Genomic DNA, 22,843 nt, shown 5'->3' with positions numbered 1-22,843 from the left:
TGTGCAATATGAAAAAAACCGTCGAATTTAGCCAAGTCCAATAGTGGCCATCGCGATTTCCTTGGCGATAGTATCTATCGATAGTGTAATCGATATTCGTGCAGCACTATTTTAAGCTGCGATCTTTTCGAAACGCTGGCGTTTTTCGAGAGTGTTCTAACTGAAATTGGACTCAATATTTGAATTATATAATAATAATATTTTTTACCTGATGGCAACGAAAATATAGCAAATAAAGTGTTATTAAATTTTTATAATATATAAAAAGTACGGTGGCATCCATAAATGAAGTTCGTAACATGTGGCAACCCTGAGATTGAAAGTCAGCTGTTCCACTAGAAACCGTACAGAAATTATTATGATCCCTGCCTTTTAAGTAGGGGAATATTTATGTTCTTGACCTACACAGATTTCGCTTTCGATAGATTTAATGGAATACATGCAGTATGTGGAACCAACACGCGCAGAAATGTTGGAGCAGCTAAGAAAGGTATGCGAATGTCGAGGTTATTGTTATTTATCAAGCAGCTATTCTGTATTCTGCAGCGTGAATTGTATGTGCCGAATGTCGAAAGCTTACCAATTGATCAGCTGCAGCAAATCTATAACGGATTCATTGTGCCGCATCCGCGCCGGGAGCGACGCGAGCGACAGCGCACGTTTACCGAAATGGCACTAAAATGCGCCAATGAAATTCCCATGGACATGGAACAGCTAACGAAACGCATTAAAGTGGTCTGCATGGCCGGTGAAAAGCGTCCCATCCAGATTGAGCCGCAGTCGTTGCTAACCATCTCTCCAAAACGCATCAAAATCGACCTGCATCGATGATCTTTCTGCGGAATCAAGTCATGGATTGCCTATGCAACCTGCAGTTATGGTCAGTAATATTCTGCCGAATTTTCTTACTGCTGGAGACATAAGTTGCTCGCTAGGTTGACAACAGCCCCAAAATAGCTGATGAATTTGGCCCCAGCGGAACATCAATTAAACCTAGTTGGTCCCGGACGTAGCTTATTGCTGTCCAGTGTGCCATCCAAAAGGAGTGAGATGGCATTACACACGGACACACAATAATGAGCGAGACAGAATGATAATTTTATATGGCCACTTCCACGGAAAGGTTGACAAACGTTTATATCAGATATTTAAGAAACGCATTTACATCTCATTTATTTGAACAATTAGCATTTGAAATACCTTTAATAATATAGGTATTTCCAAGCTAGTAATTGTCTTCGTTTATTACGAGATGCTATATGAAGACAGTCATTCCACAAATCTTTTGTCCTCGGATTCGGCAAAAAGAGACCCGTCAAATATAATGAACTTTCGTTATAAATAAGAATGATGTGATTACACGTAGTAAAGAGAAACAGTCGAGCGAAAAATTGAAGAAAATTCTCGATGCTTGGAACAACAAATAGCAGAAATCAACAATCTAGCAACTGAGATAAAATGATAAAAATCAACAGTAATGTGAGCGTGGCTGAATTCTGTTTCATTCTTAAAATTGTTGATACCGATAACAATCAACAATTCGGCAAAGTACTATTTCTTCGTTTTAAAACGAGGGTTAAATTGAAAATATATGAATCAGTTTTTAATTGAATCATAATGGAAAATAAGTCACGCAACGAGTAAAATGTATATTCAATAAAACGAAACTGGCTGACTTATAAGAGCGATCATTCGACCGGCCTGTTACTTACCTTTAAAGATATTTGTTAAAGTTCATTTAAGACCAATGAATGTATAATCAAAAGTATAATTTGATCCCATGGGATTGTCTTTACCGGATATCTAGACGACGTCCTTTAATTTTACGAGTAAGTATGTCGCTTACAAAGAGACTTGGATGAAACAGAAGAAAACAAGTCTGAATTTTTTTCGGTTACAAATCTGAATAATAACGATACCTTCGTTTAATTAAAAGATTTGCTTATGTTTAAATGTTTGCCTCTTATTATTTATTATGAGTAAAAGTTAAAATATATAATATGAATGACAAGTTTTTACAAATGAACAATATTAACGAACTGGTTTTTGGGGAAACTAATGTTAAGCTTGCGACTGAAATAAGAATGTTATTAATTAGGGAGTCGTATGGTATTCATTACTTCGCCATCGTCTGTTTTCGAGCTTGTTGTGTTGCAGTCTGTGCTGAGGCAAGTAACGTATTGACTGTTTGGGCTGAGGGCAGTGAAAAGTTGATTTATAGGACTTGATGCTTCCAAAATGTATAATTAATATAATTAAAAATATCTATGTACACTCCACCCCATTCAAGTCGCATCAAACTACAAAACACGTTTTAAGGAAAAAATATATCTCGTCTTCGACAAAGTAACCAAACTTTCTGAATTTCATAAACTATAAGGTCTTCTATATTTAAGTTTGCCTAAATTTACTCCTGTTCTTCGTCATTTTCTGTAGTCGCTGTTGTTGTAATTTTACTGTCAGACCTGAGGTTATAAACTAATGTAAAGGATTTTGCGAGGCAATTAATTTATATAACTATTATTTAAGTTAAGAAATCGATTTTAAAGGAAACTTTCTTTTGGCATCGGTTAGTTAACTGAACTCTCTGAATTTTATTAACTCGTTTTTTGTTTATTTAAGTCTCCCATAATTTACTCCTATTCCTCGTCTGTTGTCGTACTGATGTTTGACTGTGCAGTGAAAGGTGGATTTATGTATTGACGTATATACGGATTATAAATAATAAATATGTATATATATCTCTTCATACACCAGCAAGAATTTAAGAAAGTGCTCTAAGCAAGCATATTTTTTGGCCTCGACAAGGTAACTAAACATTCTGAATTTTAAAAACTATTGAGTCTTGTTTATTTAAGTCTGGCTTGATTTACTCCTGATCCATATACTCCTCATCATTGTCCTCGTCTTTGTCGCCGTCGTTGTCGTTATGGTTGTTGGTCCATGGTCCACTACCAGTAATTTAAATATCAAGCTAAAAAAAAAAAGGATTCTAAGGAAACATATTTTTTGGCCTCGACTAGGTAACTAAACTTCCTGAATTTTATAAACTATTGAGTCTTGTGTATTTAAGTCTGGCTTGATTTACTCCTGATCCATAAACTCGTCATCGTCATTATCATCTTCATCATTGTCCTCGTCGTCGTCGTCATGGTTGTTGTTAAGCTGTCTGCCCTGTGGCAAGGGATGTACTGGGTATGAGGGCGGCATGGGTGCAGAGAGCTGTTGATTGGGGCGCCTTCCTGTGGGTCGGTAGTACATGTTGGAGTGTAGATAGTCACCAACCTCATCCTCGTCAGCGCCTTCCAGGGAGTCCTCAATGGTCCGCGAGTAATCCTCGATCTCTTCATCATACAAATGAGGTGCACCATTTGCAAAGGATGCAAAGCGCATCGGATCGCGTAACGAGCTTATAATACTCCATTGACGACAGTGCGGACTATTGACATGGTCACGCAGTTCAGCCAGAGACCGTGCCGTCTCATTGACAGCCTGTTCATAGTATTCCTCCTGTGTAAGCAGGCGTCGTTTGGGTGGAAAGCGGCGTCTATAAATGCTGTGTGCGTATTTCTGCACCGACTCCGGACAATAATGGGCTATAAAGGTGAGCACCAGCAGCACCACGCAGGCACTAGTATGCCAGCTGCTGAAATAAACGATTGCAGCGCCAACTGCCTGTAGCACCCACATGATAATGTTCTGCGAGCGCGGATTCTTGGGCGGTCCGATGCGATAGCATACCAGAAACGACACCAGCCCAGTTATCGCCAAATACCAGAGCACATATTCGCGATAGGTGACCAATATAACCCGAATGTTATCCGATAGCTGTTTGAGTATGTAAAGTCCGATAGTCCATCCACCGATTAGTACGCCGTACATCATGGGTCGTCGCGGAAAAAGCTTGGCTGTGATAGCAATGATTACTAGTAACGAGGCACAAATGCCTAGCACCATACCGGCCAAATAGTAGAAGACGTTGTTCTTGGCCAAACGACTGGCGCTCCAGAAGAGCGCCATGCCAAGGGCCAGCTGTACCACGCGCCACATATCTACATTTACGTGCCTTAGGCTGATGTTGTATGGCTGATTAGAGGAAACGCCGATGCACTGCTGCTCAAACGGGGACATCTGAATGTTTTGGCGCTTTTGTGAGAAGAGCGTGAGGCTAAATAGCGAACGCTTTTCATTGTAGTGGTCAAGTACTTCGTCGGGCGAACGCCCGCCATATTCAGAGTAGTCATCACTATCTATGGAGAGTATTAGCTCCACCGTCTCAAATAGGCTGAATAGTGAGCGTGATTTTCCCGGATAGCAGAACGTACGCAGCACATTTTTGCCATAGCTGTTTGCGGTTATATCAATTGATGTGCCTACCGCAAGGTATACGGTGTCAGACAGTGGTCGACCGCCAATTGCCGGCATCGAAGATACCGCAAGCAGACCTAATAGTAATTGTAAGTACATTTCTCTTTTCTCACTGGGCAGTTGTGACTTTACTATTTTTTAACGCTTTTCAATTGTTCTGAGTTTATAAGTCAATTTTTATACACTAAAACAAACAAGTAAACAAATTTATACAGACAGTTTTTGCAAAGCTACGAATGAGTATTGTTTGTATCTGGCTGTACATTTTTTCTACTCGATACACGATATTTCGATACCCTTATTTTATCGTAGCTGTATACCAGCCTCGATGGTTATGGTCGATAGCTTATGGCGGCCAGTCGATTGACTGTTGAAATAAATATATATATCGATTTGAAGATTTTGGTTAATCGATATTATTGTAGATTGCCTGACATCTCTAAAAAGCGGCATTGGTTACGAGCTGAACGACAGATTCCATAGTATTTTTGTTTTCGCCACACTCCAACTTAATTAAAGGTAATTCAATAATTGTCAGGATACGTTTTCGATTGTTAAACAGCACAATAGCTGCGCTTTGTGTCGGTATTACAGTTCTTACCAAGCTCAGTGTTTGACTATTGCCTCCTGTAGCATAACCTATAAAGTTACATAATTTGTATATCTGTAAATTTAAAAGCAGCTTAATATTATAAAAGGTGCAGCAAACAAAAATAACATTAAAATTTACCACTTGCACCCATTTATCATGTTGCAGAACAAAATGTCGTTCGTGAAAAATGCTCGCCTGGTGGCCCTGCGTGGCGCTCGCCTGAGCCAGAAACGCTCCTACTCGGACGACATGAAGCTGACCTTCGCTGCTGCCAACAAGACCTTCTACGATGCCGCAGTGGTGCGCCAAATCGATGTGCCCTCTTTCAGCGGCTCTTTCGGCATCTTAGCCAAGCATGTGCCCACTCTGGGTAAGTGTATCGTCGTTGAATCTTTGCAACAAATTCAGAAGCGCTAAACAATTAACCTTTCCTTTCTACAGCTGTGCTGAAGCCAGGTGTTGTGCAAGTCACCGATAATGATGGCAAACTCACAAAGTACTTTGTCTCTAGCGGCTCGGTGACTGTCAACGAGGACTCCTCCGTGCAGGTGCTCGCTGAGGAGGCTCACAACATCGAGGACATCGACGTAAGCGAGGCCAGACAGCTGCTTTCCAAATACCAGTCGGCGCTGAGCTCCGCTGGAAGCGACAAGGTAAGTTCGCATTTGGTGCACTTAAAATGAAGAAAATGATGTACCTTTCGTCTCTTGTTGCAGGCCAAGGCAGAAGCTGCCATTGCCGTCGAAGTTGCTGAAGCGCTTGTCAAAGCAGCCGAATAAATTGCAAAACTTGTAAACAACAAATATTTAACAACCGAAACCACAACAACAACAACAACAACAACAAACAGCTTACAATTGTGTTTAAAATAATTAAAACAAAACAAATTTGAATCCGTTTGCGTATGCAGACATAAATTTGTTATGAAACAATAAAATAGGCGAATATATATAATATATCGTAATATTACCGAGGCCCAACAGCAGCACCAACAACAACAACAGCACGGCCAAACTATGATCAACTTTTTTTTTTTTGTTTTTTTTTTGTTTTTGTTTTGAGTTTATATCGCGTGTTTTAAACATTTGTAAAGCGGCCGAAAGATAAAACAAAACATTGAAAGAAAATGTGAAATGTAACGAATTATTTATGCAAATGTGTTACAGCGTTGGCGTTCGCGCAAGCGCAGCAGCTGGCGGTGCATCGGCGCCAACGCGAAGGTCAAGTTTATGGAGGCGCCAGTGATATAGCATTTTGTCTGCCCTCCCTTCCCGTAGGAGTCGGCGTGAATCGACGCGAAGCAGTTTTCCCGTAAATCTCCAAATATCTTCAGTCTGAAGTCTGTGATATTTGGATCTTGGTCGATAGAGTCCTATTCTAATAAAAAGGTAGATTTTCCGTACGTTTTATATATTTATATAGGGCATTTCTTAAGGGTATCCAAGCTCTATGAAATTTCAAGGAGCGAGTGCTCGTATTACGATATTCGCCGTTTAGAAAAAATCAGAGTTCTGTGGCCAGTGTTGTCAATTGCTGCTTTAAAAAGGTTCGGAATCCAATACTAAATGTTGCAAAAGATATTTCGATTTCTAGCACTGTGTTGTCTTGAAGAAGGCAAAAAATCAGTTTAAATTTTGTATTTTTACCCGATGACCTTTGAAAATAGCCAAATTTAACTAATGATATCTGGATTGTTAAAAAATCGGTGTTCGTTAAACAGTCGGTTTATTTATATTTTTTTTTTTCAAACAAACAAAAAAAAAATAATCTAATTTAAAAAAAAAAAAATTAAAATAACTTATGGAGTCGTAGAGTTTGGTGCACAGAAGAATAGGCCAAAAGATCGATAGAGGTAGAAGTCATAGGTTTGGAGGTCTTCGTATGTACAACCACATGTACATGCGCATGTGCTGGGTTGGTAATTGTGGACGCCTCCAGTGGTGCCGTGGTGCTGTGGTGTTTTGTGGTGTGGGTGCGGTTGGTGCAGGTGCTGCTGCTGTTGTGGATTTCTACTTAAAAGTGAGGCGGGCCATAGGTCTGGGCAGGTGCATGACCGATGGGCAGAGCCTGCTCCTCGACGGGCGCGGGCAAGCTTAAAACTGGGCTTTGGCTGAACGCTGGTGCAGATGCAGATTCGGGAACACTCAGCACGGGCGATGGTGCTTGCAGCGGAGCGCTGTACTGAATCGGAGCTGGGCCGCTATATTGAGCCTGAGCGGACGATTGAGCATGGGCGGTATACTGAATCGGGGCAGGTGCTGGGGCACTGTAGATGGGTTGTGGTGCAGGCGCTGGAAGGGGTGCACTGTAGACAGGTGCACTGGCAATGGGTGCGTTGTAAACGGGCGCTGGTGCCGGAGCTGCAATGGGTGCATTGTAGATCGGTGCGGGTGCGCTATAAACTGGAGCCGGGGCTGGTGCACTGTAGATCGGTGCCGGGGCTGGTGCACTGTAGATTGGAGCCGGAGCTGGTGCACTGTAGATTGGAGCCGGGGCGGGTGCACTGTAGATAGGAGCTGGTGCTGGTGCACCATAGACTGGAGCTGGGGCAGCAACTGAAGCATGCTCGTGAATGACGCGCACCACCTTGGTGGGCGCATGCACAGAGGGACCGGCAACATGGTGATTATGGTGATCATGGTTTTCGTGTAAGACCTTAATAACCTGTGGGCCGCTTTCAACGGCATGGCCACCTCCTAGATTTGCTGACTCTTGGTGCACTACCTTGATTACTTTGACAGAGGCGGGTCCACTGCTATGGTAGATGGGCGCTGGAGCAGCGGATCGACCAGAGATGACCTTCACCTTGTAGACCTGTGGTGCGGGTCCGTAGCTGTAGCCGCCGGCATAGCCACCGCCGCCAGAGTGGCCACCGCCAGATATGCCGCCCTGTTGGTGGATAACTTTGACCACTTGCACGGATCCATGTCCATGCGAACCACCATAGCCGCCGCCATATCCGCCGCCATAACCGCCGCCATAACCGCCGCCACCACCGCCCAGACTGAGGCCTGACTTGCCGCTACCACCGCCACCGCCACCACCCCCGCTGCCGCCGAGCAGTCCCAGAAAACCAGCGTTGGCCACAGCAAAGAGCGCACACAGACACACAAAGACCTAATCGCAAGAGGAGTTTATCAAATTGAATGCATGCGCAGTGTATTTGGTCGTAGACGGCGAATGCTTACCTTCATGTTGACTACTATTCCAGCTTGGGCTTGACGACGACTCTAATGCCAAATTCTACGTATTGTGTGCTCTTCAAACACGACTGATGTCAATCCACCGGCTGCCGCGCGCTTTTATACCATCCCAATGCGTTGTAAGTCGCAGCAGCTGCTGTAACCAATAATGCTCATGATGGGCTTCATGATACGAAATTAGCAACGCAATTCCAAAACAACGCAACGCATCCCAAATTTTTCAACTAGCCCTGCCCAAGCCCCAACGTGGAGACAGAGGCAGACGCAGACGCAGACGCAGACGCAGAGGCTGTCGTTAGGGCTGAGACTGAGATGATGTAGCCAAACAAAAGCATTTCATTAACATTTGCAATGGCCAGGGCCAGTTCGTAATCATCATCAATGTGAAGATCATGATAATGATCATCGAAGATGATGCAAAGTCGGCTCGTATAGAAGTTGCCGCTGTCGCCGTCGCCGTCGCCGTCGCTTTCATTTTCATATTCATTTTCATTTTCATTGGATCGTACACCGCACCCAGTTACATACATGGTTCTTCATTTCCATTTCCAGTTAAAATTTCAATTTCCATTTTCATAACGTTGTTCAATTTCCAGTTTCCAGTTATGCTACATTTCGTAAAGGCCCTTTAACGTAACGTTGCAACGTCTTTTGGTGTCATCTGCATTTCCGAAATTCCGAAATTCCTAATTAGCATGAAAATGAAATGACCGTGGCCGTTGACGTTCACGTTGACGCTGACGCTAACGTTGCTTTTGCTGATAAGACAACATTGATGCTGCCCCTCTGGCAGGTGGCTCCCACTCTCCCCTTCCCTTTCCCTCTGTGCGTGGTGTCATTTGCATATGGCTTGGGTTGGCTCACCCGGCGGCCTGCTGTCTAATGCTGCCCACGTGAGCCAGCGCCAAACCAGGCCCAAAGACGAAAACTCTCTTAAACTTCATCTCAATTTCGGGCAATAATTTCAAGGTGAATCGGAATTGTCTGTGTTCCGAAAAATATGTGTGTTTTGTCAACTAAGCCAACATCTCGGCTCGGCCAGCCAGCGTCTGGTTATGTAAAATTCAAAACCAACTGCCATCTAATACACACAACTATTGTCTAATGGTCATAAACCGACTAGCATCAACATCAGTAATCGCTAATGCATTAGTATGTGTGTGCATGTGTGTGTGTATGTGTGTGTGTGTGTGTGTGTGCGCGCGCGTGGTAAATGTGTCCCAATTAGTGTGGGAAACACAGATTCCATCAAAATACTTGAGCTATGCCAACGAACATCTACCTGCCAATTGGCATCTTTCGCTTAGGTCAGCTCGCGATTTTTTGTTTCATTGTTGTTTTTTTTTTATTTTTCAACAAAAGCTGAAAAGCAATTATTCTCCTTAAGGAAGAATATCCTTAATTATTGACATGATGGATCATTATTTTCATTATGATTTCTCTAAGCAATGCAATAATCATGATGATCATTACCAATAAATTTTAACGCTAATGAAACAACAATGACTATTGCTACTTAGGAACTTAAGGAACTATATGTACCGCTAGGAATCAAGTAAGAAACGAATACAAGTACAAAGCTGATTGCCAGGTTGCAAGACATGGAGAGCATACAGCAAATACTACCTGTCCACCTGCCCCACACCTCAACAAATCCAAGAAACGGCTGTTTTTGTTTCCGTTTTTAATAACACTCTCGGCAAGAATTTTGGTGCTTTCAATAGATATAGCCTTAACACCCATTTCACAATTTAGCGAAAAGCGTATTTAACACATTCCCACAAAGATATCTTCGAATAAGTTTGAAGCCGTTTCGATGGTAATAGAAAATGTAGGAAATGTTTCGCCAATTGCCAACCAAATCCGGCTAACAGACTTGCAGCTGACTTACAAGGTCAGGACAGGTAATTCTCGGACTTTCAAGCTAAAACCCAAATCCAGTTAACCAAATATATCAATGAGTTTGTCCCGACTGACTGAATCAGGAAAAACTTAACAGATTAATCTTGAACTAGAGTAAATATGCCAGTCATTGATTAGCATATTTGTCAGAATGCGAGTGCGAATGTTAAGGATACACATTTACGCTCTCAGAGAGCCTTCAGAACGCCTTTTAAAGTAAAAAGCATTTGTTTAAGCATGTACAGATTTTGAATTTATTAATAAGAATAAGTTTTTAAAATAAAAAAAAAAAAGTGAAAAAAAAGAGTATTGAAGCGTATCAGCGGTTCCAGCGTTCCAGGAGGACTGCAGATTGGCAATGCTTACTTCTTCTCCTTCAGCCAGCCGCCGTAGGCGAGGGGCGCATCGTAGGCATGTCCAACACGCAGCACAGATGGGGATGAAATGTAGGCGGCACGGTGCACTGGCACGACGGAGTGGACGACGGGAACGGCAACGGAGTCCACGACGGGCACATGGCGCACAACGGGCACATGGCGGACGACCGGCACACTGCGCACAATGGGCACTGTTGCGTAGCTGCTGCCATAGATGGCGCTGCTCTGGCCGAGGGCCAAGCAGGCGGCGAACAGGAGGCAAGCAAGGAAGAACTGCAAACGGTGTCAATAGGTAAGTAAATGGTGCGGACAGCAGCTCCAGTGCGGATCGATGGAGGACTTACCTTCAAGTTGAGTTGATTACTGAATGATTTGTGTTGAATTACTCGGTCGGTTGGCGCGTTTATATAGCTGTCGGAGAACCTTGTCAGAAGTAGATCAGCAAAACTGGCCGGAGACACAAATAGAACAGAATTTGAAAAACCCAATCGAAATAAAATGGCGTTATGTAAATTTTGCTTGTACAAAGGGAGGGATTTGAATGTTTGGCATTATTATTGAAATATTTATACTTACGTATCTGAATGACGCTCGTCTGCCTCATCTTCTCGACGAATGCCCATTCAATCGTGCAGAACAATGAGAACTTGTTCCTTACTACAATCGCTGAAGCAGCGATCCGGCTGCTCCGTGTCTGAGTCTGAGTCTGAGTCTGCGTCTGAGTCTGCGTCCGGCCAGGGTCTTTCCGCTTGGCGCCTTGATTGATTCTTTTCATTGTATAAATTTATCGATCGTGGTTTATTTGGTTATATTTATGGTATATTGTTTGCCGGACTACTCAAATGCAAATCAATGCCCCCAACTTTAGTTAAGCTTCCCAATATGACTTTATGCCGTGTTTCCAAAATACAAGCTCAAAAGCTTGCAAATAAAAAACAAAATTAGTTTAAAAACAAAAATTGTTTGTTTGTCATTTATTTTTGTTTCTCGTGCCTTTGTTTTGTATTTTTTGTTTGTGTGCCCTGTATTCAATAGTGAAGATATCCGGCTGTAAGATACCCTTTATCTATAACATATATTTACTCTGTTTATTAGCTATTGTCCATTAGCTATTGAACTGTCTCCGTCCGCATTGTGCACCTCTTTATGAATAAGGGAGTGAGAATCCATACGATAGGATCTCGTTGATCAAGAACATATATTTTGAATGGAGTTTGAGGTGCGCTCTTCTGCATATCCGATTTCTATTTACAATAAATAACAGGTCAAGTTAAAATAATAATAATAATTTCTTATTAAATAAAGACTTTAGAAGCTGTTATTTAGGGTATAACTTAGTCTAGCACTCAAGTACCGACTATTTTTATTTGTTTTTTATTTAGTATGCTTCAGCTAAGCAATAAAATGCATTCCTTTATATGTTTTGACGGGCTGATGGTGGAAACGGGGGTCAAAGATTTGCTGTGTATAGTTTCGGGCCTATTGTTGGGCGTCAAGCTTCGCAGGTCGGGACTGAAATGGCGTGAAATTCAATGGACTTCAAAACTGGTTTTCACTTATCAATGGAAAATATAGCTTATGACGAGGAATTCAAGATACGATGGATAAAGCTTAATATTAAATGGGTGTCAATCTGATCTCTCAAAATTCAAGCATGTCATTTAAATGGGTTGAACAGATTATACTTAACATTACCTTATAAGTTATAAATGCTATATAGCAGAAACATTGTAGACATTTATCATATGCTGTATATTTACAACGACCAATGACATTCACTTTCCAATAATGTCCATTCCGAAACCTAAGACTGGTTACTCCTGTTCGGTTATGTTATATGGTAATGCATGGAGTAAAGGAAATCGATTTTCTAGTGTATTATGTATTTGTGCAGCTTCAAACACGTAAATTATATAGATATATATTATTAATTACTACAACCATCCCCCTGCTCTAGCTATGTCCCTCTGTTTCTGTCTGATCGTTTGTGTAACGCCTAAAAACTTTTCTTAACTATTTCATCCCGTTTATATAATATCGAGGAATAACGATTTGGGAACATGATTTTTTGAATCATATCTCGACAGAGTATGGCATTTCGTTGTTATAAGTACTATATAAGCATATATACACGCCTTGGAAATTTCATAAAGATCGGACTACAAACACCGAAGTTAATCAGGAGTGCATTTCCCATGCAAAGTGCCGGATGAAGAAACAAATTTCATAAGTTAATTGTATTTAAGTCTATTTATGTATAGAAGGAAGATAAAATGTGTGTAATGCATTCTTTGCGCAGCATTCAGCAAACCTCATGGTCTGGTACTCCCGACTAGAGAACTCGTACGTTTTTGTTTTAAATATAATTGTTAAAATCGTTCTTTCTTTGGGCTCTAATGTGAGATTGTATCTGAGGCGAGCTCCACTTGCCGCTCTTATTTTAAATTATTATATAGCTCAAATTTCCGAATGCGAAATAAATGTAAAAACAGAAACAAGTTTGTTTTATGTGCTCTACACGAATATTTCGTAAAAAATTCCTGAATGGATTAATTTGACAAGCTTGAACAGCTGGCAAAGTAAACATTTGTGAGCAAGTTTGCATGCATTTCATAAAATTGATTTTATAAATTTTGTTTGCATTTTGTTAAATATTCAAAGAAACAAAGGAAGTATTATCTTTGAAATGCCCATAATAAATAACCAATTGAAAAATATAGAGGTCTGGTGATACAGTTAAAATACATATCTTTGCAATGTTTCATTAAGATAATTTCCATAAGTGAGAACCTGATCAAGATTATGATACCTTATACATTGGGGTAAGTCTGACTTGGCTACACACATTTCCACACGGTATACAAGCCTTTTTATACCCTGAACCCACCCATTGAAAATGGCTAAAAAGAGTAAAATGCATTTGTGCACATGTATATAACAGGCAGAAGGAACCATCTACGACCACATAAAGTATATATATTCTTGATCAGCATCAATAGCCGAGTCGATATGGCCATGTCCGTCTGTCTCTCCGTCCGTCCGTGTGCCCGTATGTATGAACGGAAGGATATCAGAACACAGCTTGAGACTTTACATTTTAGCTAGAGGTCCTTCTAGTTCCCTCGCTGGTCGATTTTCTTTCCGACACTCGATAACTTGCCCCGTTTCCAAGTAATCGATAAAAATCGACATAAAATTCCAATTTTTTGAGCAATTTTGTTAAATAATAAGAGCTAGAGTCACCAAATATGAAATGTGGCTTCTAGAAAACGATATATATGTCAAGTATCTTCCATTTTATAGCTATCCTGACCTCATAGCTATAAATGAAGTATATATAGCAATTTATGCTGCCCATCAATATAAGCCTCAATTAAACTGCAATTGTCATTTAAACCCCTGCCATTTTGTCGATTTGGGTCAAAATTTTGGATTTCCTTTTTTTGATGCCAATCGATAGAACTGATCCTTACGAGACAAAAATGGTATGAAATTGAAAAATCGGACATTATTTGACGGAAATATTCCAATATATCATTAAAAAGGTTGTCTTTACGAACTAATTGTTTTTTTTTGTCTTTAACATTTTTGAACCCATCGATGTTTAATTTGTTTGAATGCCAATTGATGGTTGGGATCCGTACGCATTCAAAAAGGTATAACATTTTAAAATCAGACGTTATTTACCCGAGATATTAAAAAAAAGTCATCGAAAAAGTTTCGATTTTCGGACTGACCTCGATTTTGAAAAAAATCGTGATGATTTGGAAGGTCATATCCGCGTGGAGTTATGTCGTTTTGGAACGGCATATCTCCGCGGGGAGTTATTTCGTTTTTGTCCGCGCGGAGTTATGTCGTTTTGGAACGTCATATCTCCGCGCGGAGCTATGTCGTTTTGGAACGTCATATCTCCGCGGGGAGTTATGTCATTTTGGAACGTCGTATCTCCCCGCGGAGTTATGTCGTTTTGGAACGTCATATCTCCCCGCGGAGCTATGTCGTTTTGGAACGTCATATCTCCGCGGGGAGTTATGTCGTTTTGGAACGTCATATCTTACCGAGGAGTTATGTCGTTTTGGAACGTCGTATCTCCCCGCGGAGTTATGTCGTTTTGGAACGTCATATCTCCGCGGGGAGTTATGTCGTTTTGGAACGTCATATCTCCGCGGGGAGTTTTGTCGTTTCGGAACGTCATATCTCCGCGGGGAGTTATGTCATTTTGGAACGTCGTATCTCCCCGCGGAGTTATGTCGTTTTGGAACGTCATATCTCCGCGGGGAGTTATGTCGTTTTGGAACGTCATATCTCCGCGGGGAGTTATGTCGTTTTGGAACGTCATATCTCCGCGGGGAGTTATGTCGTTTTGGAACGTCATATCTCCGCGGGGAGTTATGTCGTTTTGGAACGTCATATCTCTCCGCGGAGTTATGTCGTTTTGGAACGTCATATCTCCCCGCGGAGTTATGTCGTTTTGGAACGTCATATCTCCGCGGGGAGTTATGTCGTTTTGGAACGTCATATCTCCGCGGGGAGTTATGTCATTTTGGAACGTCATATCTTACCGCGGAGTTATGTCGTTTTGGAACGTCGTATCTCCCCGCGGAGTTATGTCGTTTTGGAACGTCATATCTCCGCGGGGAGTTATGTCGTTTTGGAACGTCATATCTCCGCGGGGAGTTTTGTCGTTTCGGAACGTCATATCTCCGCGGGGAGTTATGTCATTTTGGAACGTCGTATCTCCCTGCGGAGTTATGTCGTTTTGGAACGTCATATCTCCGCGGGGAGTTATGTCGTTTTGGAACGTCATATCTCCGCGAGGAGTTATGTCGTTTTGGAACGTCATATCTCCGCGGGGAGTTATGTCGTTTTGGAACGTCATATCTCTCCGCGGAGTTATGTCGTTTTGGAACGTCATATCTCCGCGGGGAGTTATTTCGTTTTGGAACGTCATATCTCCGCGGGGAGTTTTGTCGTTTCGGAACGTCATATCTCCGCGGGGAGTTATGTCATTTTGGAACGTCGTATCTCCCCGCGGAGTTATGTCGTTTTGGAACGTCATATCTCCGCGCGGAGCTATTACCCGAGATATTAAAAAAAAATCATCGAAAAAGTTTCGATTTTCGCACCGACCTCGATTTTGAAAAACAAACGTGATAATTTGGAAGGTCATATCCGCGCGGAGCTATGTCGTTTTGGAACGTCATATCTCCGCGAGGAGTTATGTCGTTTTGGAACGTCATATCTCCGCGGGGAGTTATGTCGTTTTGGAACGTCATATCTCCGCGGGGAGTTATGTCGTTTTGGAACGCCATATCTCCCCGCGGAGTTATGTTGTTTTGGAACGTCATATCTCCCCGCGGAGTTATGTCGTTTTGGAACGTCATATCTCCGCGCGGAGCTATTACCCGAGATATTAAAACAAATCATCGAAAAGTTTCGATTTTCGCACTGACCTCGATTTTAAAAAAACCGTAATGATTTAGAAGGTCATATCTCCGCGCGGAGTTATGTCGTTTTGGAACGTCATATCTCCGCGCGGAGCTATTACCCGAGATATTAAAAAAAAAATCATCGAAAAAGGTACGATTTTCGCACCGACCTCGATTTTGAAAAAAACCGTGATGCCATTTTGTCGATTTGGGTCAAAATGTTGAATTAGACACTTATGATAAAAAAAGGGACTTAAATAGCATTACAGAAAAGAGTCGCAAGCACCATGCTGTTAAAATGCGAAGCAGACGCGCATGAATGTATGTTTGTAGATGTATACAGAAATTCTTAAATTCAATAAAATTTGGGTTATCAACTTGATTTATAGCACTGGGGTGGTAGCGGAGAGGTGGCGAGAGGTATAATATGAAAGATACTTGACAAATATATAATATTTTAGAAGCAACATATCATGTTTCGTGACTCTAGCTTTTATTATTTACCAAAATTGCCCAAAAAACAGGATATCGATATCGATTTTTATCGATTGCTTGGAAACGGAGTAAGCTATCGATTATCGGAAACCAACTCGATTTGCTCAGGCACAAGGAGCACCTACATCTAAATTTCAAGTCTATAGCTCTTATATGTTCTGAAATCCTTGCGTTGATACATACGGACGGACGGACGGACGGATGGATAGACAGACGGACATGGCTAGATCGACTCGGCTATTGATGCTGATCAAGAATATATATACTTTATGGGTTCGGAGATGCTTCCTTCTGCCTGTTACATACATTTGGATTTTGCACAAATACCCATTTTTAATGGGTTTAGGGTATAAACATGTTTGAATGCATATGTATTAGCTACCTATGAAAATAAGTTTTGACAACTAAGATGATATCTTTAAAGTATGGCATGGAATAAAGTATATTTTATATTATACTAATATCAAGCTAATCGGTTCGAGGTCAACATTGTTGGTCTTTTAATAACTTTTAATAACTAACAAATACCGAAAAATGATTAGATGGATAGCCATTCTGAAGAGGTGCCCGGTAATATCATGATCCGACTCTGCCAACGCCGTTAGGATTGCAAATGACTTGTCCCCATTTCGAAGCTATAACTTGTTGAGAATTTCAAGCGCCGAGCAACGAACAAAGCAAAGCGCAGATATCATCTGCTGTCTTAATTTTGTACCGTTCGGCCGGTTACATAATTAAGTTGGAGAGCGTTTAAGATTTGTATAAGATTTGTGTATGCCACACAGCTCGACAAAGCGATGCTATCCGAAATCGATTTGGAGTTACGCCGAGTTTCACCTTTGGCTTTGGCTCGAATCGACCCGGATCGACTCGACTCGGCTCGACTCGGATCTACGCATTTGGCAACAGCAGCTTAACTCGAAATGAATTCAAGTGGCTGCAGACGCCTCTGCCCACTGACCACTGCCCACTGTCCACTGCCAAGGGCATTCAATGAAAGTCGCGTCGCTCATTATGATATAACTTTTGGCCCACAACAAGTTACCAAATTGGCTCTCTTTTTGTCGCTGCTGTTGTTGTTTGTTTCTTTATGCTTTTATGTTTTATGTATTTATATATATGTATTTATTAACAAATAATTTAACAATGACGAAGCGGGCGATGCTGGGGGGCCACTCGCTCGCTCACCTGTTGCCCCCGCATGCCCAATAGATATATGCAACTAATGGACTGTCTAATGACTGCGATGAGTTAACCTAGCGGAAAAAAAAAACAAAAAAAAAAACAATTCATTTGGTCTAACTAACTGGGCCGACGGGGTCTCTACCAGCCGGCGGGTTGAGCGTTGCTCCAACCGCCGCTTGAGGCACCGCCGCTGCTCCAGCCGCCACCTGCGGAACCACCGCTGCTCCAGCCACCGCCGCCGCCGCCACCGCCGCCGCCTGAGGCTCCGCCTTTGCTCCAGCCAGCGTTTGAGACGCCACCAGCCTGATTCTCTTCGACGCGCATCACTTTGAGCGTGCCGCGCTGTACGACGTGGCCGCTCTTGAAGAAGGCACCCTGCGCTTTATCCGCGCGCATTATAATGGCTTTGCCCCGGTGGCCAAAGGTGTCAATCAGTTGGCTATTAATGGCATCCACATTGCCATAGCCGCCGCCGCCGCCGCCGCCACCACCGTACAGTGCATCCTCCTGCAGCACCAGCTGTATGATCTGGGGCAGAATTGCCTTCAGCTGCTGGTTATGGTAGGAGGCGTCACCTCCGCCATAGCCATGACCAGCGGCATAGGATTGGCCGTAGGCGTAGTCAGAGCCGCCGCTGTTTGCATGATAAGCCACCGGCGCAGCGGGTGCTGAGTGCTCGATCACCTTGTACACCTGCTCGCCATAGGAGCCGTGACTGTGACCGCTGGCATAGCCATGTTCATAACTGTGTCCGCCTGCAACGCCGCCGCCATGGCCGTATCCGTGTCCATCTTCCAGAATGACCTTGATAAGCTGCGCTGAGCCGCCGCCGCCGCCGCCGCCGCCACCATGTCCATAAGCATGTCCATGGCTATAAGATCCACCGCCGCCGCCGCCGCCGCCTCCTCCATGTGCATAGGCATGTCCATTTCCGTGAGCACCTCCGCCTCCGCCAATACTAGTTGGTGTCGCTATCACATTATAGGTGGTGCCGCCAGCACTGCCGCCGCCTCCAGCTCCTCCTCCTCCTCCTCCACCCAGAAGCGACAGAAAGGTGGCATTACAGACGCCCAACGTGGCCAGTAGACAACAAACGTAGATCTGATTCGAGGTGCAGAGAAGTGCATCAGTCTTGCATTCGCGTTGCTTATCCAAAGGAGCAGCTGGTAACTCACCTTCATTTCGGCTTTCTCTTAATCTCTCTCCCTCTCTCTCTCTCTCTCTTTAGTTAGTTTATGCTCGAGCACCTGTGCGCGTCGAGCTGTTCCCGGTCAGCGAATGATGCCACTTTCCCGTTGCCGATGAGCTTTTATACAGAGACGCACGGGCTTCACGGCTGCGCTGCTGCGCGGCTCGGCAGCTCGACAGCTCCACAATTCCCGTTAAAGGGCCGTCGGGCGTCCGGAATCGGTTGCAACAACGCGCTGCTCGCTGCCAGCTCGTGACATACTATGTAAGCTGGAGCTGAGGCCGAAGATGAAGAGCGATGAAGGCGATGCGCATGCGAAGGGGAATGCGTATGGTAATTGGAAGAGACGCGTAATGCGGCGCTGGTCCAAGCCGAAGTCAAATCATTTTGCTTTCGTGGGCTAGCTTTCTGCTCATCCCAACTCTCGTAATTCACTTAAGATATTTGAAAAGCTTCAACATGCACAAAGAAAACAGATATCTAGTCGAATATGCCCGACTAATAGATGCCCTGCAGCCAGCTCCGAGTAGCGCTCAATCTCTACGCCCAGCCCCACACAATGGAAATGGAAATGAAAATGGTATCCAAGTTTCAGTCAAATTCGCGAACACTCCAAAATAAGGCTATGCCCTTTCTTTTCTTTTCGTTTCGCAGCTAAAGACTTGACATTTTATACTCAGTTTGGCTTTAAAGAATTCTTTACTTTCAAGTTTCTCTCTTTTCTGATTTTTGTGACTCTATTACAGGGTATACAACAACAAAAAAGCGAACAATATTTGATTTTTGACCTTCCCCCTCCTACAACTTTCATCATACAGGGTGCCTATTTGAGTATGTACTCTGAGCCATAGCACACACAGTATTAGCCAAGTGTATAATTGCCTTGTATACTTGTATAGGGTATTACAATGTTATCATGAAATATGTAACGCGTAGAAGGAGACTTCTCCGTCCTCATGAAGAATATATATATACTTACAAATATATTTTTGATTAGTTCCAACAGTCCAGTCGACATAGGCATCATCAGACAGGTATTTGATTCTTTTAGTCTTTCTGTTGCAGACAGGAAGTAAATACATATATGGAATTCAGCCGAACTGAGCCACTATATCATTATTATATTTCACCATAACACCACATCAAAAATTGACTCGGACGTACCAGAACATAGAAAGCATCGTTTAGTTACTTCAGCTATCTGGTGCGAGTCCCTGACTAGATTATATAGTTGGTGTAGGGCACCTTTGTTTCCAGTGTAATACTTGAACAAAATGCTCAAACAGGCTTTTGAATACAATTAAGCGACAATTGTGAGAGTTTTACGGCAATCAAAAATCATTTGAAAATTATTTGATAATTTTGTTTGATCATTATAATACGTAATAGGCATAGACACCCTGTATTTGTTTTTTTAATGTTGTTGTTTGTTTGTTTATTTGAATTCACAAAATATGCACCAATAACACGAACATTAGCGCATCTTCCAGCCAAACGGCCCATATTCCCCTCCCCACGCCTCAACTCAGCACCTGCCCAAATTCCACGTGTATTCAAAATTGACCGGCTTTTTGCATATGATTATCGATCTAAGCGATGCTCTTGGCCTGCCCCGGGGCTGGCGCTGGGAATTGTTGCTTCGGTTGTTGTTGCTGTTGTTGCAACAGAAAACAACTCGGACGCTTGTCGATTGAGCCAATCTTTGTTTGAGTCCAAGCCATGGACGCAGTCGCTGTCGCTGCCGCTGCCGCCGTCGCCGTCGCAGCTGGCGTCACAGTTCGCTTATATCATGCAAGAGATTTCAAATTTGTTTAGTTTTGTGTGCATTTTTATATAAATTATTTAATGCGCATCGTTGCGCATTTTCAAATCCAACCTACAACCTACAGCCGCCCCCTTGCCCCGTTCATCGTTCCGTTCGTTCAGTTCCCTTAGACTTCAGTTTTAGTCAAATTAAAAGCGATTGGCATTTTATCACTTGGCTTTGTGCACAGTGTCAAAGCATCCACCGAGCTATTCATGGAAGCACAGCTGATTATGCATGTGGATGTCCATGCTGATGAAGTTGAGTGCCAAGTGCCGAGTGTGCAAATAGTTTTGTCGCTTCCATTATATGCTTCATCAATGACCAGCATTCCATTCGGCCGCTCTCATTGGCCACTTTCCCGCTGTGGCCGGCTGGATGCGTGGGCAAAAAGCCAAATTGTTGACTCATTGCGACTTAATTGATTCATCACTTTATTTAACGTGCGATTAGTTATGCAATTACAATTATTGTTTTTGATATTGCTATTCATATTATTATAGTTTTGAATATTATTTAAGCTATTATTATGATTATTTCACAGGTACGTTGACATTTTAAATATTCATCCTTAAAATTTTTAGAAAGTTCTGCCTGATCCGAGGTACATATGTATATATGAATCATTGATCACAATCTTCTTTCTTCCGCATCATGAACATTTTCCATTTAACTTACATTTGGGATTCTTTTTTCTTTTTTTTTTTTACGCCAACCCATCTTCAATCTTCCGTAATTGATGATAAATATTCCTTTTCCCCCTCAAGGAAGTCTAAGAAACGGAATTTAGCCTCATTTGGCTTGCGAATTCGCAACTTATGGAGTCGGATTGCGTCTGTAGGTGATTGTTATATCCAAGAAGGCCTGACTTAGGCCCTTATAGTGATTGCATAATTGGGATTTGGTGTCAACCGTTTCTCAGGGCACTGCGTCTCTTTCCTGAAGGATTGGCGTTTGAGCACTAGGCCTAAGCTGATCCAGAGATGTTTGCTCTGGTTGCCTGACTGTCCTCTTAATATTCCACAGTCGACAGTATGATGTGGGGAATCCATATATTTATATATAAGGTCGATCGCTCGCAAATCTGCGCTAACGTTATGGAAGAGTCGTGTTCTCGCTTAAAAACAGGTCTTAAAAATCCCTCCCTTGTTCCAAAATTTAGTTCGCTTCGAAGATTATTATACACTCTGGTTGGGTCAGGTCAAGAACTGAAAGCAGCTCAGCAGCAAGAGAATTAAGCAACGTCTGAATGCCCATCTACTTCGAGTATTACAACTCTGAAATGGGTCATCCACAGTGTAGAATTTAAAGCGTTGCGTTGAGCCCAAGTTATTAATGAATACTTAAACAATTTGTTATGGGAATTAGCTTATAAAATGCACATACATATGTATGTATACCGGCTCCCCTCTGTGCATTGCGCCGCACTGCTCCAACGAGCCCGCTTTGATACGCCCATTCCTAAATATGGGGAGTTGGTTCGCGCGCCAGATTTCCGCATTTCGACAGTTTTCGTGTTTAACATACTCGTATATCATCGCCACACGCATAATTAAGTAGATATCCAAAAATGGTTATATCACAATGTTGTATACGTTAAATAGACTTAAAATATACACATTTTTGTCGATTTACTAAGTTTCATTCATAATGTTGGCCAATCATTCAGCAATGTGAGGCTTTGCGATGCGCCGCTCTCAGGCATTTCAGATTTACACGATATTTGAAGTATTGCATCCAAAATATTAAGTAAGCAGCTTTATTAATAACAGATGATTAAATCTTAAGCCCGCTTTCGCATGCTCCTGTTGACAACCATGACAACAAGACATGTTGTCCAAAGTATATACCATGTATATTTGTCTTCTCTTCTATTGCCTTGGTTGTTTTGTCAACTCTGCTGCATTACGTGCACAACACAGCTTTTAATTGAAATGTGCCCTTTAATGCATTTACTATCAGGTTTCAAATCCTCGATGTATGGCTAACAAGAGGGTATTTGCTAGCATATCACATCAGTTGGGAAACTGTCAAATTGATATTAATTTTGGTCGTCTTTTGATCATCTCCACGTGTGGCTGAGGCAGCAATTAAGCCGGTTTCAGGTGTGATTACAAAATGATTAACTCATTGAGAGCTTGACCATTGGCGCTTCGCCAGGTTAGTTATATGTGAATCAGCAAGGCGAGCCCTAGCCGAGAAAACGATATTTTTAGATATTTATTGTTTAGATGCATCTACAGATAGCTTCTGCTTTGTATATAGTGGCTCCCCGATAAAGGATTCCAGATCCAGACCA

At 42.4% G+C, this 22,843-nt stretch overlaps 6 protein-coding genes across 7 annotated transcripts; 2 read left to right on the top strand and 4 right to left on the bottom strand.

Moving 5' to 3' along the window:
* The first annotated feature begins 276 nt into the window (after window positions 1-276).
* LOC6631935 (uncharacterized) lies at window positions 277-1,908 on the top strand. The gene is made up of 2 exons (XM_002055446.4): window positions 277-490; window positions 547-1,908. The coding sequence occupies exons 1-2, from the start codon at window positions 431-433 to the stop codon at window positions 829-831; spliced, it is 345 nt and encodes a 114-aa protein (XP_002055482.2). The 5' UTR covers window positions 277-430; the 3' UTR covers window positions 832-1,908.
* A 38-nt stretch (window positions 1,909-1,946) lies between these two features.
* Nemp (Nuclear envelope integral membrane protein) lies at window positions 1,947-4,629 on the bottom strand. 2 transcript variants are annotated; one of them, XM_070207296.1, is made up of 2 exons: window positions 3,286-4,629; window positions 1,947-2,193 (listed from the first exon to the last, which is right to left on the bottom strand). In XM_070207296.1, exons 1-2 carry the CDS (start codon window positions 4,465-4,467, stop codon window positions 2,095-2,097), a joined length of 1,281 nt encoding a protein of 426 aa, XP_070063397.1. In that variant the 5' UTR covers window positions 4,468-4,629; the 3' UTR covers window positions 1,947-2,094. The 2 variants fall into 2 exon arrangements, with proteins under 2 accessions (XP_070063397.1, XP_002055483.2); XM_002055447.4 differs by lacking the exon at window positions 1,947-2,193 and having other exon boundaries at window positions 2,567-4,628.
* A 120-nt stretch (window positions 4,630-4,749) lies between these two features.
* On the top strand, window positions 4,750-6,087 carry ATPsyndelta (ATP synthase, delta subunit). Its single transcript, XM_002055448.4, has 4 exons — window positions 4,750-4,887; window positions 5,126-5,330; window positions 5,402-5,613; window positions 5,677-6,087. The coding sequence occupies exons 2-4, from the start codon at window positions 5,132-5,134 to the stop codon at window positions 5,737-5,739; spliced, it is 474 nt and encodes a 157-aa protein (XP_002055484.1). The 5' UTR covers window positions 4,750-4,887; window positions 5,126-5,131; the 3' UTR covers window positions 5,740-6,087.
* A 657-nt stretch (window positions 6,088-6,744) lies between these two features.
* On the bottom strand, window positions 6,745-9,183 carry LOC6631938 (uncharacterized). The gene is made up of 2 exons (XM_032439971.2): window positions 8,149-9,183; window positions 6,745-8,077 (listed from the first exon to the last, which is right to left on the bottom strand). The coding sequence occupies exons 1-2, from the start codon at window positions 8,152-8,154 to the stop codon at window positions 6,974-6,976; spliced, it is 1,110 nt and encodes a 369-aa protein (XP_032295862.1). The 5' UTR covers window positions 8,155-9,183; the 3' UTR covers window positions 6,745-6,973.
* A 1,172-nt stretch (window positions 9,184-10,355) lies between these two features.
* On the bottom strand, window positions 10,356-11,201 carry LOC6631885 (uncharacterized). Its single transcript, XM_015170933.3, has 3 exons — window positions 11,019-11,201; window positions 10,787-10,889; window positions 10,356-10,715 (listed from the first exon to the last, which is right to left on the bottom strand). The coding sequence occupies exons 1-3, from the start codon at window positions 11,063-11,065 to the stop codon at window positions 10,428-10,430; spliced, it is 438 nt and encodes a 145-aa protein (XP_015026419.1). The 5' UTR covers window positions 11,066-11,201; the 3' UTR covers window positions 10,356-10,427.
* Window positions 11,202-17,451: 6,250 nt separating this feature from the next.
* On the bottom strand, window positions 17,452-18,842 carry LOC6631886 (uncharacterized). The gene is made up of 2 exons (XM_070209442.1): window positions 18,727-18,842; window positions 17,452-18,652 (listed from the first exon to the last, which is right to left on the bottom strand). The coding sequence occupies exons 1-2, from the start codon at window positions 18,730-18,732 to the stop codon at window positions 17,690-17,692; spliced, it is 969 nt and encodes a 322-aa protein (XP_070065543.1). The 5' UTR covers window positions 18,733-18,842; the 3' UTR covers window positions 17,452-17,689.
* Between the last annotated feature and the right edge of the window lie 4,001 nt (window positions 18,843-22,843).

Source organism: Drosophila virilis, chromosome X (assembly GCF_030788295.1).
Source record: "Drosophila virilis strain 15010-1051.87 chromosome X, Dvir_AGI_RSII-ME, whole genome shotgun sequence".
Lineage (NCBI taxonomy): Eukaryota > Metazoa > Arthropoda > Insecta > Diptera > Drosophilidae > Drosophila > Drosophila virilis.
The sequence above is the reverse complement of the archived record's forward strand: the minus strand, read 5'-3'. Positions and strand labels throughout refer to the sequence as shown.